The sequence below is a fragment of the Temnothorax longispinosus genome, chromosome 10, assembly GCF_030848805.1.
Source record: "Temnothorax longispinosus isolate EJ_2023e chromosome 10, Tlon_JGU_v1, whole genome shotgun sequence".
Lineage (NCBI taxonomy): Eukaryota > Metazoa > Arthropoda > Insecta > Hymenoptera > Formicidae > Temnothorax > Temnothorax longispinosus.
Genome location: NC_092367.1, coordinates 16,871,226 through 16,887,164, shown reverse-complemented (window position 1 = coordinate 16,887,164; position 15,939 = coordinate 16,871,226). Strand labels below are relative to the sequence as shown.

General features: G+C 45.6%; 1 protein-coding gene across 3 annotated transcripts in view; it reads left to right on the top strand.

The window, feature by feature from the left end:
• The window catches only part of LOC139820178 (uncharacterized), a 60,267-nt gene extending 47,000 nt beyond the window's left edge, over positions 1-13,267 (top strand). Inside the window, exon 6 of one of the 3 annotated variants that reach the window (XM_071790238.1) lies at positions 6,092-13,267. In XM_071790238.1, coding sequence (XP_071646339.1) covers positions 6,092-6,345 — 254 coding nt within the window. In that variant the 3' untranslated portion in view covers positions 6,346-13,267. The other 2 variants (XM_071790239.1, XM_071790242.1) reach the window with 2 other exon arrangements.
• Positions 13,268-15,939: the final 2,672 nt, after the last annotated feature.

Sequence of the window (15,939 nt, the reverse complement as noted above, 5' to 3'; positions counted from 1 at the left end):
TGCACAGGTATAATCTGATCCCCGTGCATCCGCCTCGGTCACGGCAGCTGCCTCAATCGCAGTCTTTAACGGAGCGTCTGTGGGATCTCACATTCAGTACAACGCCGAGGACTATGACAACACTTTATGATCTAAGCCGGCGCTGAATTATTTCGTCGATGAGCTCGTGCGCGATAACGTTAATATTAGCGCGAAATAATGCAGCGGCAGCGGCAACGTTAGCGTACATCGCTGCGACGAATATATATTCTCGTATAAAATATTCTTATCGTTCTGCGATATATCGGACCCTTTTCATCGTATAATGTATAATAACAACTTTCTATTCCAAGATTATATGATATTTTATAGCTGTGATCGCCTAGCGGAGATATGGGAATGTAAAATGTAAGCTACATTTGAGATGAATTCTGAAGGGCCGGATATACACGCTGTAACCATACAGAGCTTAAACTGCAAATCCCAGAGTGTACCGATCGAAATAGCCTTCCGCAGGAACGATCCCGGGGACTCTGGATTTTGAATCCTCGGACCGTGACACCCTCAGATTTCGGGCGTTACGCGACTGATTGGGTCCGAAGACCCGTGGATTCCTAATCCATTTGTAAGCCGGTCGAATCTTCGGAGGGGGGTCGTCTGAGATTCAGGCAATCAAACGTAGATCGAAATGTCGTCGGGGCAAAAGAAATCGGCGCGAACGGAGTGTCGGATCGCTTACACTTCCGAGTCACGTGTGCGCGGTCTTATCAGAATTCCGATTTCACGTCAGCGCCGAGTTCGACGAGAGTTTGTTATATAGCGGCGCGTTTCTCGCGATACATATCGGGAATATGCTCTTCTCGACGTCGGGGCGCCTGCTTTTTTCCCCGTGCGAGAGATCGCAGATTTTTACGGTGCCCGAAGTTACGCTCCCTCGACCCGAACGTACTCGAGGATTCGTGCTCGATACGAATTCTCGAGAACGTGTGTGCTTTTGTGCGCGAACGTGTTCTCGACGAGGAGCCGCTCCTCGGGATTGTGCGGAGGAGTCGCACGGATCCGAATCTGGGACAGAGAAGCGTGACTATTCCAAATCTTCCAAGTTGTATGAGTCCTACAGAGATTGAGTTTAGACGATTTTCTCATTATTGCGAACAGCCGCGGCGTTCGATAATGTTTGACGAAGGGATTGTTCTTCTTTTTTTTTAGAGGGGATATTTTTAATCTTAGGACTAAATGTTGAGATTCGTTTCTAAGAGAGAGCGAGTGAGTGAGTGAGAGAGAGAGAGAGAGAGAGAGAGAGAGAGAGGTTTAGCATGCTTGAGTCCTCTCTGTTTTCAAATTCCTCGAATATTTGGAATTTCCGATTCGCCGGGTGTCTTCGTCTTCGATTATTCCAGCGTCCCTTTGATCTCGCATCAAATGCATAGTTCAATCTCGGCGCAAACCGCAGTCTGCGCCTAATGTCGATGTACACGCCGTACGCGCAATCGGATTCTCTCCAAGATCGTCACGCATCCTTACATGCACACACGCACACGCCAGGGGAGACGGATGAGCGAGAGGAAACGATGATCTGGGGACCCGATCTCGGTGAAGGGCAAAATTTTACGAAAGATAAAAAATAGAGAGAGAGAGAAGGAGACAGATAGAATAGTAAAAAAAAGAAAGAACAGAGTCGGAAATAGAGCGATGACACGCTGCGCGCGAGCGGAGGCCGGGCTAATTCGAGGTGCTTTGCTGACGCTGTGGTTTCTGTTGTTGCAGAGCTGAAAAATTGGCGGATATCAAAGATATTTGAGAGACAGAGTAACAGCGACGAGAGGAGACGGTGCTCGTTGTGCGGTAAGGTCGTGACGAACGTGCGCAATCACTATTACGTGCATTTCCCCGGGAAGTACGCCTGCCCGCTCTGCCCGGCGGTGTACACGCGCAGCGATACCCTGCTCACGCACACGCGTATGAAGCACGCGCACGCGCAATAGTATCACACGCACGCGACGCGATACTTGGAGCGCGTACTTTAAGCTGTGGATCTAGCGTCGCGGATCGCGCGAGAGTCTTCCTCCTCTCTTCGTCCCCCCTCCCTCCTCCACCCCCCCCCCGTTCCTTCGCGCGAGGCGATCTCGAGCTCACCCGAACTTGCCCATCTTCCGTTAGATAAGCAGGATCGCGCAAACTGGTGTTTGCTGAAAAGCGGAGAGGATTCTATGGATATAAGGAACCCCCAGGGTCTGAAGGGGACGAAGATCGAAGAGCTGATAGATGCAACGAGTCTCTCCGAGATCATGAAGGATCTAGATTTTAATGTCGGACAATATCTGGGAAGCTAGCTGGTTCACGCTGGTTCGAAGATGCGTCAGGAACTCCCCGAGGAACGTCGGAGCTCAGAAATCTTGTACCGTTCTCTCCTTTACGAGCGTTCGATAGTCAGTGTTGCATTTAGCACTATTTAGAGGCTTCGCCAGGCGTGTCTCGAGTAATCACGAGGACCATGTAATTCCGTGTAAATATTAGTTTTCGCCTCTTTCCGCCTCGTTGCCTCTCTCTTTTATCCCTTTCTCTCTCTTTCTCTCCTTTTCTTTTTCTCCCTTTCTTCAATAGTCGTGGACACCGGTAGGTGCCTGACAAACTTTATACTCGAACTCTTGCTTCGATTCTGCGCTAACTGTGTTTGCACGATCTTTTGAGCCCCTAAGTCCTCGGACTCGTTATTCGCGCGAACGTGAATTTACTGGAGGGTGCGATGCGCCCCCGGATGGCACGACTTAAGGATGGGGCGAAGAAGAAGTCGAAATGGACGAATAGCGGCACTGAATCTTTTTTTTTTTCATCTTCCCTTCCATGCTCGTAGATTACTCTTCGTATAAATAAAAGGCGAAGGAAAGCGAAGACCGTAGTCACCGTTTATAAACGTTGTTCAATGTTAAATTAGGTTTTATTTTAAGAGACAAAATTTGTTGGAAAAATTTCCGTCAAGTTTAATTAGGAATAGGTGATTTTAATATTTATTAATTACGAAACAAATTTTACTCGCACGATTACAGGTAGATCGGCGACTGATACACAACTATTAGCCCTCTGCATTGATAAATTAATATATCGAGAGCTAATATATAATACAAGGGTAATTATCGCGTTTGGCGTATATACTGATGATATTTTATCGGCCATTAATTGTAATTTTTCCTCGACAGAAAATAGTCTTAACAGAAATACCTGCAATTCCTCAGCTAGACACATGAGCACTTAAAAAGAATTTACTCGATGTATTAAGATATTTAATATTTATGGTTCAGAAGCTACATAGAAATGTGACAACCATTTGAATCCCGACTTGGATCTTCGACAAGAAACATTATTAAATGTACACATTTGTTTTATCGAGCACTTTATACATTTATAGATCAATAGGAGATTTAAGATTCTACAGGTTCGTAGGTTCGTAGGTTTACATGTGTGGACATGTGTCGAATGCACGTAAATCCGTAGATCCGCAGCTTTGAAATCCCGTAGAAACGTATCTCGACAATGCAATACCGAGGACACGTGTTCTCCCGTCAGAATGCCAAAGGCAGCTGCCAAAAGAAATCGCGTTGCGCGCGTTACGTAATGCGTGAGCGAACGGACGTTCAAGTACCAAAGAGTAGTCTAACTTCGCTTTTCCACTACTTGTACCTTTGATCCCCCCCCCCCCCGATCGGGCGATCGCGTAATCTTTCATTCCGAGATCTTTTTCACGAAATAGAGGAATTCGCGTTATCCCTTCATGAGAAGAGCGCGACGGCGCCGTTCGTTCGATCGAAGAGCAAGAGTTCTGATAAAGCATCGATGCAGGGCCCGCATAAGGTCTCTCTCGCTTTTCAACGTTCGTTATACGGATAATCGTTCGCGTGTCGACGGGAATGCGACTCGAGTCAGCTTTGGTGCGTACGTGTGTACGATTTCGGCTGATACTAATAGCCAATTATAGAGGTAAGAAGGATCGACAAGAGATCTTCGAGAAATATAGACGTTTTATGAGACTGTGGTCATTTAAAGATGTAATATATATATATTGTACGTACAAAATAAAAAGGAGCTGGTATCTCGCAATTATAATCCCGAAGGGCTTTGAGTGACACGCACGTCGTCATTAATCCCGTTCTACACAAAGCGACTGTTCTGCAGATTTCATGCGCAGTGCGGATTATCGGATGCTTCGTTTGCAGGTAATCCGTCTCGATAATCGATACGCGGCGTACCTTTGGGGGGTGAACTGGTATTTGACGACACCGCAACGTCTTAATTAAATAACCCGATTATCTCGAGGTGCCGTGTATACCTATTAGGAGCACGCATCATGTTACGTCGGTTAGTTTATCTGCATCCTGATAGGACTGATGCTTTTCTAATCGCATGGATCTACGCGGAGAATAATACTGCTTTACCAACTTTTCAGATCGTGCAGATCGCGAAAGGATTTTTTTTATTATTATTATTTACTACTCTCTTAAAGAAATTATTTGCCTCTAATTTCCAAAAATTGTTTTAATTATTCCTAACATTTCGCGATGCGTTGATTGCGTACCGATCAAAAAGTCGCACGATTTATGATACTTGAAAAAATATCAGTGTCGGAAGAATTTGTACTTACGAAAAGTTATTAAATTATTATATTACGAAAAGTATAATATATTAAATTTTATCTCTCAAGCGTCTATACATTTTGTTGTGACTTTTTGATCACTGCGTGTAAACGTAGTGTGCGTAAAACGATACATAAACTTCTTTCGCCAACACGCCGACGATAAGAACCTAACACAAGCGTGTGAAGTTACTGCGTCTTCCAGCACGGATTATTGGAGGCGATGAGCTCCGTCTCGGATAATCCTGCAATAACATCGGCAAACGTTCGGTTAAGTATTTTTCTCCTCCACGTGTGCTCGCCGCGTTACCGTCGACTCCGCTGAAACGTGAGTTTATCTCGGAGGATCCTGAGAGCATCCCGGGAACCCGAAAAGTTTCCGGGGAAGGGGGGGGCAGAGATCCGATGAGTCGAGCGATTCTCCACGAGCTTTAGCGTATGAATCGCGAATGCGAGAATGCGTATATTCTAGAGAACTCGAGGATCCAGGAATCCTGAAATACTCAGGAGTCTCTGGACGTGGAGAGGCGCGCTATTTTCACTCCACGGCATGTTCTTCGTGTTTCCATGGCGGCATCGAGAGAACGTGAGTATATATATTTCCGTGACGCTTGTGGAATATATCTGTGCTTGTGGAGACTGCAAAAGAGGAGGTGAATGTGGTGATCGTGCGTGTGGACGCGTTCACACATAACCGGACACACTCGATCGTTTCGACTCGCTGCCTGCACTTGTGACGTCTCTCCCGTTATCCGCGCGCTCAAAAAAATTTCTCCAAAAACGGATACGAACGGCGTCTGTCTCTCACTTGAGAGTTACAGACCTGGTTTATAGACGCTTAGAGATTTTTAAAAAATTAATTCACGTGAAAATCAAAATTCGCACTTTAAGAAAATTATCTCTATCTTGCCTATTGCGATCAGCTTTAATTATTTATGTTTTCTCATTGTTCTTTGCACCATTATCTTTGTTCCTCTTTCTCTAATCGTAAGTCTAGTACATGTCATTAATTCGAATTGTCACACAAGAGGACGTCACCGGCCGCGATCAGCAAAATTCATTAGACTCCTCCAGGACACTGACACCCGAACATTGCGCACCAAACAAAACCCACAACCACCCACCGCACCGAAGGGTCCGAGAGTTTCGAGGTCTTGCAGATCGAAAATTTCAGAATCTGATGCCAGAGTCCGAAATCGCAAGGATCCTACGAATCGAGGAGTTCAGGAACCAAGACGAATATCGTCAAGTCTTGAAGATCCCGGACTTCTTAAATTTTTGGATCTTAGAATCTTGGATCTTAGAGATTCAGCGAGCACTGGATCACACCTGGATTCAGGACTGATCGTCGAGAATTCTCGACAGGCTTGACGCGATGGATCCCCAGGCTCGCAGAATCTTCAGGATCTAAGGCGCTTCGCGGCTAAAACACGACTGGCGCTGGTTCGTGCACGAAGGGCATGTAGATGCTGTTGGGTTTTCCAGGTTCGATGCCGAGCGTGCCGGTCGGCCTCTCTTATCACGAGATGTTCGCCGTGTCGCTTAACAGCCCGGCGTTATGGAGATGCCGCGCCTGCGGGAAGCAGGTGACCAATCGTTGGCACCACTTCCACATACACACCGCGCAGCGCTCGCTGTGCCCCTATTGCCCGGCCACCTACAGCAGGATCGACACTCTACGCTCGCACATACGCACCAAGCACAGGGAGATGCTGTTCGCCGGGAAGGGGTCCTTGTAGAGGACGGTGATTGCCCCGCGAAGGAAGCGGCCGCCGCCACTTCCGCCTCCGCGTCTGCTCTACGAGCGCCCGATCGCGCCTTTCTTCGGCTTCGGGTTACCCTGACCCGGGTCCCTCGAGTCGTCGGGATACCGGGGACCGAAATAGTGAGGCGTTCTCGAGAGGAGAGCGCGAGTTCGCGGACAGGGTTAGCGAGTGCTCCACGATTCCGGGATTAAGGGGGACTCCGGAGATTCGTGGATACTGAAATCCGAATGGCCGCGAGGATCTCCTAGAATTACGCGATAAGAGTTTTGGAACGACAGACCATTCGATCGGATTCCAGCATTTAAGAATCTATAGGAGTCTCTCGGAGATCCGAGCGTTCTTCTTCCTGGGAGGAAAGTGCCGGAAAGAGTGCTACCCCGAGTTTTCCGGCGAAAGCCGGACCGGCGATCGGCGCGACGGTGTAATCGATTCGCGGGGCGAATCCGTTCGACCAATGGCCTCATTAGCGATAATTATTTTGCCGGTTAATCCGTTCGCCGCGTCTTCGGACGAGCCGCCCGGCCGCTGTAGGCGGGAAAGCAGAGGGTGGGAAGGTACGGGATGGAGGGGACGGGAGAAGGACGGTTATCGATCATACCGCGCCCTCGAAACTTCCGTCACATCTCGTGAGAGCCGGCGGACGGGCGGGCGGACGGACGGAACAGAGAAATAAATAGGGCAAGGGAATCTATCGACGACGTGCTCACGCGCTGACAGTCGCGGGCGGTATGGCTGGCACGAAGTCAGAATTTTGCGAGGACAATCGATCGATAGGTAACGCTTCGAATAGTTTTCGCGAAGACGGTGAGCTGCGTCTTGTTCGGTTCTCTCTCTCTCACTCTCTCTCGTCGGGGCGGACCGCGAGAAACGAGGAGGGGAATGCGGGTTTTAAATATTGTAACAATATCATGCACGTACGCAAACGTCTCTTTCCGATACATTTCCTATAACTTTACGCGAAGACTTGCTACATATTTGAAGTTCGATGTACATTTATCCGGACATTTGAGAGACGGTTTCTTTCTTTTTATTTCTTTATCGAACGCGTTTATTTTTATATAAGGCACATTTCTTTCATAGATCACGTTGTTATCACGTAGCAAAGTCGAAAAATTGGAAACGTTTCGTAATCGCGTATCGGGACGATCAACTGTATTATTACAATTTACATTGCGTTCGCTAAAATCTTTCGTATAGAATGCCGGTTTCTGATGGTCCGCTTCCGGAGACGTTACGCAACATATTACACGCATTGTCACATCGTCGTTGATCAGTGTACGTGTTCTGTTTCGTTAATTGATTTCGATCGAATCGTCTCTACGTTCGTCGATGATTCGGAAAACGAGGAGAGGTGTAGAAGAGCGGAGAGGAGGGAAAAAAAGAGAAATGCACAAGAGAAATGCGTGGCACGCGAAGGCCCACGCTTTCTAGGTAAGATAAAACGGTCTAATTAAATATGCAATGGAAGGCTGAAACGCGCGCTGTGATTTTTGAACACCGAAAAATGAAATTTTTAAAGGGTACTACGAATTATCGCGATATAGTGATCATTATCATTGTTACAAAGAGGATCTTGTTAATCGTAATATTATTTCGCTACGCGCGATCATTAACGATCATTTCTCATGATTAATTCGCGTTACGAAATGCAAGCGATTTACGTGTGGGTGAACGAGAATGAGAGGAAGAAAGTAAGAGAGAAGATACGTAGATTAACGCTGTCGATCCTCGGTAAATGAAGACGAACTAAATTTTATTTCTATTTATTTCATTAATTTCGTATTAATCTTTAACTTTGTTGATTGCAGAAAATCCCGTGGACAATTTTAGCATCGTTAAAGAAATTTTTGCATAAATATTGTTTTTAGATTATACATATATTTTGCTTTTGTATTTCGACTTACTTAAGTTCTTACCGCGAAAGGTTTGCTAAACGATAATTAATAAATAAGGCGGTTAATTAATCAGAAAATTAAGGACGTGAGTATTCCCAGAGTTCAAGTGTTCGGGAAATTAAGTTGAATTAATTCCTCGATATAAGTGGGCAATTTGACCGCGTCGCGAGGACCGAGGATGGCAGCGCGAGCGAAACGCGCGACGGACGTTCTGCGTGTCCGCAACAGTATTATACGTGCGTACGCGCGGAAGAGTACGTTCCGTATAATTAATTCGGCGGTGGTTAACTGTCACGAGTGTCGACGCGATGTCCCGCGGAAAATTGCGGTGCGTGGCGGAAATGCGGAGCCATCGTCGCCGTCGGCATCGAGCTCTCAGTTTCCGGTACAGCCGTAAGTATGGAGTTGCCTGAGCTCACATAGTTTATCTGTTGCGCGGCTAACACGGCTACGCGCGAGCGCCGAAACTCACGCTGCGCGCTGGCACATTGACAAGAGCGATCTTTGATCAAAACGACACCGGACGTCGCCCCTCGAGCTTCTGTCAGGCGGTTCGATAACCGCCGTTATCGCAGCGGCGCTCCGATAAGGAGAAGAGAATAAAGTCGGAGGTCTTCAAACTTCGCGACATGACTCCCGAAAACGGAAAAGTTTTGCGAACAGATAATTTCTTTTGGATTCTGAAAGCTTCGAACCTCATTGCAATTATTGAGCCAACTTGTCATTAAACTCTCTGTGAAACTTGAATATTTTAAATCTTTTGATCGTTTATAAGTGCTTTGTACGCGTGAGACGGAATACGCGGTGATAAAAGAGACATGCTCGTACATGAAAAATTATAATGCGCTCCGAATCACGCGATCCTTTTGGGGAGTAACGTTGCGCTGTTTGACGGTAACCTCCGTCTTAGATCACTATCCGCGAAACGACGTCTCTCGAGATCACCTCGGATATACCCGAACATTTCTCTTTGGACCAATACTCCTCATGTAATGGACGGTTGTAACCGCTGTCGAGGCTCGCAAAGTACCTAAGCAAACCTCACGATGGGATGAGAGTTTTTGACCGTGTGGTTCCTAAGTTTTACTCATAGCAAGCCAAGTCACAATGGGAGTTATGTGATACAATATATATATTATATATATAAAAATATGTTAGGGGCGATATACCCTAAGGTCAATATAATTTACAGGGACGGACTGGCCCGATATCTCGTGGAAAGTGAAGACGCGATATTTATTCGGATCGCAATGATCCACAAGTGTACGCGAGAGGCTTGAGAAGTTATCGATAGCGGGAATCAAGTATCTTATACAGATATAGCAAGTATTTTACTCGACGTTAATTTTAACTCTTTGATCTTGATTAATCGTGTAGTTAAATGCTCGCCCTGTGTCAGCCAGTCCGTCCGTGTCGATTTACGTGTTGCGTGTAACTAATATTCGCGAGTTGCGAGCTCTGCGAGAGTCGCGCGGCATCTACGTTTTGTCGTTCGGGACGCGATTCTGGCCGCATAAGACGCACAAGTCGCTGCGACAAGTCGCTCCAGTCTCGGATCTTTATTGTAAAATTCCATATGTAAATATTATCGGGAACGGACGGGGGAGTAGCGATCGCGAGGCTATACCGTTCCCCTACCTTTCCCTCTTTCTCTCTTATGTAGGGTAATGCGATCGCGTGTGTACGTTAGAAACTTGCTTCAGTATTTTCGGCGGAGTACATAAGAGCGCGTGTATCGGCGGACCGAGTCCGCTCGATTAAACTTTGGCTAGTCGTACGAGAGAGAACTCGCACGTTACACTTCCTCGAGCGCACCTCTAACGATCGTAGCTTTAGCAACGAAATTTTTTTTTAATCGCACTTTCTTTTTATTATCTTTTTATTTTATTTTTATCCTTCGGATATACATCCCCGAGTCTCGGGGTGGCGCGTAATAGACACTCACGATGTATTGTGATAAAGGCGGACGATGGACCGCGCGGTTTCCCGTTTTCAGGGAGAAACGATTTAGGGATCGGCTCGAGAGCGTTATCGTCGTCGTCGCCACCGCTGCTGTATTAATCTCGTGCGGTTAACTGAAAGTTGAATTGGATTTTGAACGAGTTAAATCGTCGAGAGGGAGATTCGACGCGGAACCTGCAGTGCGCGCGATTTAAAAAGTCCCATGTCTGACCAAATTGCCGGGTCTGAGCTGTTCGAGGCGAGATAGTCCGCTTTCGTCTCAATGGGGGGAGGGGGGGGAGGGGGGACGCGAATGGATGGAAAGGGGTTCGCGCACGCTCGCTGTCGTACCATTGTAAATAGGAGGACCCGCGGCCGTGAGACTGGAGTGGTGTCATCTCGATGATACGTCCAAATGGAAATGTGACGTTTCCTCCGATCAGCGCAGATACGTCATGCACGTCGATCCCATCGGAATCCTCCACACGACCAAAATGGAGCTGGGCGTATACACAGGCATACACTCTCGCATACATATATTTACATAACACATATACATGGGATAGCTGTATATGAATGTGCACCGGGGTGACATACGTCCCAAGAAGTGCGTACCGATGGCGCGCGGATTTTCAGCCGGAAATACTCCCGACGCGAGTCTGAATGCGAGTCTTTGACACGGATATTCCGAGATGTGAAAAGTATTTTTCACCCAGTCTTTTATTCTTGTCCTTTTATGCAATTTTATTTCCGATCGTTTATTTGAGAGCCTTTTTTTTAATATTCTTGAATTAAAGCGATCTCTAAAGACCTTCTATGAGAAATCGTCTGCAACGATCGGTACGCACTTCTTTTTGGGAAACATCCCGTGCACGCGTCCCCGCGTCGGTGGTCCGGTGTAGTGGAAATCGGGACTTCGAGTACGTTTAATTTGCTCAGGCTGCCGCCAAGACTTCCAAGGCGGATCGATCGATCCACTGCGCGAGGTGCCGCGAGGTAAATATTAGCCTCGTCGAGTATGCAGCGACAATTGCAGCCGGATGCATCACTAACGCAGCTTCTCGCTTCCTTCCGATGCCAGCAGCAGCAGCAACAGCAGCAGCAATCGATTGCGACGTCGAATGCGACAGCGGTTGCTTTCCGACTTCCGCTTTTTGCGCGCGCGCGCGTTTCTCAGCTTCGTATGATTCCTTTAGACTTAGACAACGATTTACAGAGACTCGAGCATCCAAGAGAGAAAAGAAAGAGAGATCTCCGATTCCGAGATGTCGCAACTTTGAACAGTGGGTTGCGAAATCCTACGATATGAAGACGTAAGAAATTTCTTACGTAAAGAAGCTTGGAACGGAGATCTTCGATTTCAAATCTTTGGATGCTGAGCGAGACTTTGGCCCGGTTGCATCAACGTTGATTGGGGTCAATTCCTAATTAATCAATCGTCCTCCTTTTGTGTTACAGATTGTATAATAATAATTATAATTATAATTATAATAATAGAAGGGACAGTTACTACTAAACTAGGATTAACTAATCAACGCACATTTGTCGGTGCAACTTAGTGTTTATCTGTAGGCCTGTTCGTTTTAGCTGAACTTCTTGCACAGTTCATCTTTTCACCTTTTCTCTCCAACGTGAACAGAAAAAGAGGAAAGATAAACCGCGCAAGAAGCTCAGCTAAAACGAACAGGCCTCTTCTTATCTCCGCTTGGACTCTCGACTCGTTAGGCTGTACAATTTTCGCGCCGATTCGTTACGACGGTCACGTTCGCAGGTCGTCATGACGAATCGTCTCAGTGCACAAAGAGATTTCGCGAGTCCGTTTGCACTCGCGATCGTGGAGCGTAACGATCGAGGGTGGCCTATACCGCCCGTTCTCTCAACGACTACTTGTAATAAAAACGCTACAGTTCCTAGACGGCGAAAGCGATCTCCCGCACCCGACCACCGACGACGACGACCTAACCGAATTATCGCGCCCTCGATACCAAATGTTCCTTAAGTTGCGTCTTTGCGAAAATACTCCTGTAAATAGTCAACGTCTACGATAACTGAAACGCGTGCGGATTGTATGCGAGGATGGTCGCAGTCGAAATGTGATAAGATGTACGAGATAAAAGGAGTGCGCGCGCGCGCGCGCAGCGTGCTCCATCGATCACCGGGATAAAAGTTCCAAAGTGTGCTAAGCTCGAGAGGATTTAGGTTTTATCACTCGACGCACACGATTGTTGACGCGACCGTGGATTTGATAATCAGCGACAGAGAAGGAACGGTATTTGGTAAAAAAGCTAAACCTATCTTACGTTAGAAATGTGATTCCGTGAACTCTTTCGCGAAGCCCCTTTTTTAGTGAGTTCCTCCGATCCAAAGATTTTGGAATTCTTCCATACTTCTTGCAGCTGTAGGTACGCAAAATCGTTAACTGTACGTTATCTCATCTGTCGCGCGTGAAATTCACGAGACGCGACTCGTGCTTAGTAAATTTTTGGAACCCAAGTGGGCTCTAAAGCGCATTCTCGTCGCGAACGGTTAGAACCGAATGCCAGTTATTGCACACACACACACACTCGATGTAACTGTATAAATATCGATATCAATCTGTCAGTCTCGTGTCTCTTTGATGGTACTTAAATCAAATGGTCCTTCCGGGCCTTTCCGTATTCAGCGGCGCAACGTCGATAATGTTTCTTTCTAAGCGAAGTAAGTTAATGGAAAAAAAAGCAGTATACATATATAAATATATAAATCTCTTTTTCTCGTAGCACGTTCCTCCTTTGGCCCGTCGTGCGACTCGAGCACGAATCTTTTGTACATAAAAAAAAAAACGTTGCGAGTCGCGGATGCGAAGCGCGAAAAGGTAACGATTAATTAATTGACACTCTTGTCTCTTGTCGCAAGCCGACCTTGCGTATAAACTCATTGCTCGTTTATATGCGATGTATTTTTGTGAACAGTATTGAAAGTGCTACCGTTGTACAGTTATTACATGGTATAAGTGTACTAATGATGTACCTATAATGTACATAGATATATTTAATTAAAGTGAATATGAATTTGTGTAATCCCCGGATATTTGTCCCCCTCCCCCCTCTCTCTTTATTTATCTGTCTATTTGTCTTTACATCCCTATATTTCCGGTCCGAGCGTCCCTGGATTTTGAAGCTACTTGCCGCACGCTCTCTCGAACGCAATTTGCGCTGATTAATGTCATTTGTCTCGCCCGCGCCTAGTTAACTTGCTGGTAATTCGGTTTCGTGACGCCAAGTAAATTCGCCGCGTTAACTTACCGAAAATTTAGAGACCCAGTTCGCGCGCGCAAGGTAAACGCGGATTAAATTTCTGAAGGAGACGCCTGGCTCGTGAATTCGTCTCGTTATCTCGATACGTTGCCAGCGATAAGGTCGTATTAACGCGCGACTGTTTCTGCATTTAGCGCTTACGTAATTTTACCATGGGACGTAATTATCACGCAAGGCGAATCGTTCGAAGGAACCTGCCGACAGATAACACGCATGCAAAAAAGAAACGCAAACGGAAACGGAACAGGCGACGAATGGTGAGAGATACTTGGAAAAAGTCAACCGCGTTTGCTTCAAAGGAAGCACACGAAAAGAGCTCGTTCGACGCAGTCCTAAAGAGAGAACGGATAAATCAATAAAAATCGATGCGAATTTTATTCTGCAAAATTGTGAAGATCGGAAGCGACGGTCAGGAGCTCGCGACGCTTTCGAACTGATCCTCCCTTCTCCCGCAATTCAGAGATTATGAAATCAATATCGCGGAATACATTTCTATCAGTCGCCCGTTAATCCAACCATTTTTGCAGCGCGGCGGCACAAAGGGACCGCCAATCGGACTTGCACGTCGGGATCGCTTTAAAGCGGGCATTGTTCGGTCGCAGATGGGATTGACGTTTCGGTGCGATCGCTCAAAGGCGTCCGCGAGTAACGCGGTATACCGTATAGTCGCGATTGCGCGAGTCCGCGTTTACACACGCGCTATACTTTTCCGATACGAGAAACGCAAGACCGTCGGCGTTTGACATTTGAAATTCCGCCGAGCGATAGCGGACGGAATTATGCCAGGGCGATTTCGCGCACGCGAGGGCGAGAAAAATACGTGCGCTCTCTTTCCCTTTCCCTGAACGCGCGGCACATTCGCGCGAGGTCTCTCGCTGGAGTCTCCGCGCTGGTTCTTCTTCGTCGCGCCTTCCCTTGACTTTACATTACAGCGCACGTGACTCGGAAGTGAAATGATCGACGGTGCACTCCTTTTACATGTGTCTCACGCGAATTTGCAATTTTTCGAAAGTAAAGCCGCGAACGCGCCTCCGACCTTCTAAATCGCACGTTTAGAGGACTGTTCGGCTGGATTATCTGAAATATTAACGGCACATAAAATCAACGTAATATAAATCAACGTAATGCATGATGTATCAGTTCTCGTCTTCAAAAATTTTTGATTCGCGATGTCGGAGCAATGGGTTTTTTAATATTTCTACTGAGAATTCTTTTCAAATAATTTAAAACACAATTTAAAAAGAAACTTATTAATGAAATGTATTCAAATTTATTTCTACGACGAAGGATGTTATATAATAATGAAACGACATTTAATGATACTTTAATGATATAATAACATTAATAATATAATAAAATATTTAAATGCTATTTGTAATAGCTGTAGAAGATAATACGCGTGATTATCAAAACTTATCAAAAATATATTTTTAATACAAAATTATCATGTTTTATAACTCTTTGATAAAGCAATCAATCAAAACAATGAAGCTTATATAATCCATGCATACAATTAGAAAAAACAGAATTCTCTCAGTGTAATAGCTTTATTTCTAATACACACAGTTAAGAAAATGTATTCTAAACAGCGTGACAAAACTAAATTTAATTAAATGAGTGCGAATGATTAACAGACGGTCTATCAATCCTATGTAATTTTCACAGTAAACAATTCTTTCAGCAGACAAATATTTTTTCGTACGAAGATTTATTCGTATTTTCATCAACGCCGAACAGTTCGTAATTCGTAGACAGAATTAGGCCGTTCTATTTAGCCGAACTTCTTGCACGGTTTATCTTTTCTCTTTTTCTCTCCAACGTGAAAAGAAAAAGAGGAAAGATGAACCGTGCAAGAAGTTCAGCTAAAAAGAACAGGCTTAATGAGACACTCTGATCCCAAAACGCGTTCTTTCAGTTATTTCACAGCTATCTCGAGCAGTCCCAGACTTTCACGAATTGACCAATCACAGTCGATTATTCTCCTCAAATTCGATTGTGCGTGGTCAATTCTTACGACTCACGACTTTACGACTCACATTGTAGACTTAGCATTACAAGTTCATATGTAATGCTACACTTATATATGGCTATACGCAATGTTTGATTTTTTAATTAACAGATACAAAAGTGTCAAAAGTTATCGTAAAATTCTAATTTACATGGAACTTATAGATTACGCAATAAACAATACTTTCTGCATTATAACGCGAGAGACAGAGAGAGAGAGAACATCATGTGGCTGTTCTCATCTATACTGTTCGAAGCTAGCCGAAGTTCCGAGCGCCTGTTGTATCATACAACTATGTGTGTACAACATACATACATATATGCCTTCTGTTTGGGTGTGTGTGCGCGCGTGTGTGTGAGTGTGTGTGTGTATGTGTGTGTGTCCCCACCATCCGATTTTCGGGTGAGCAACTTCTTCATTCTGGCAT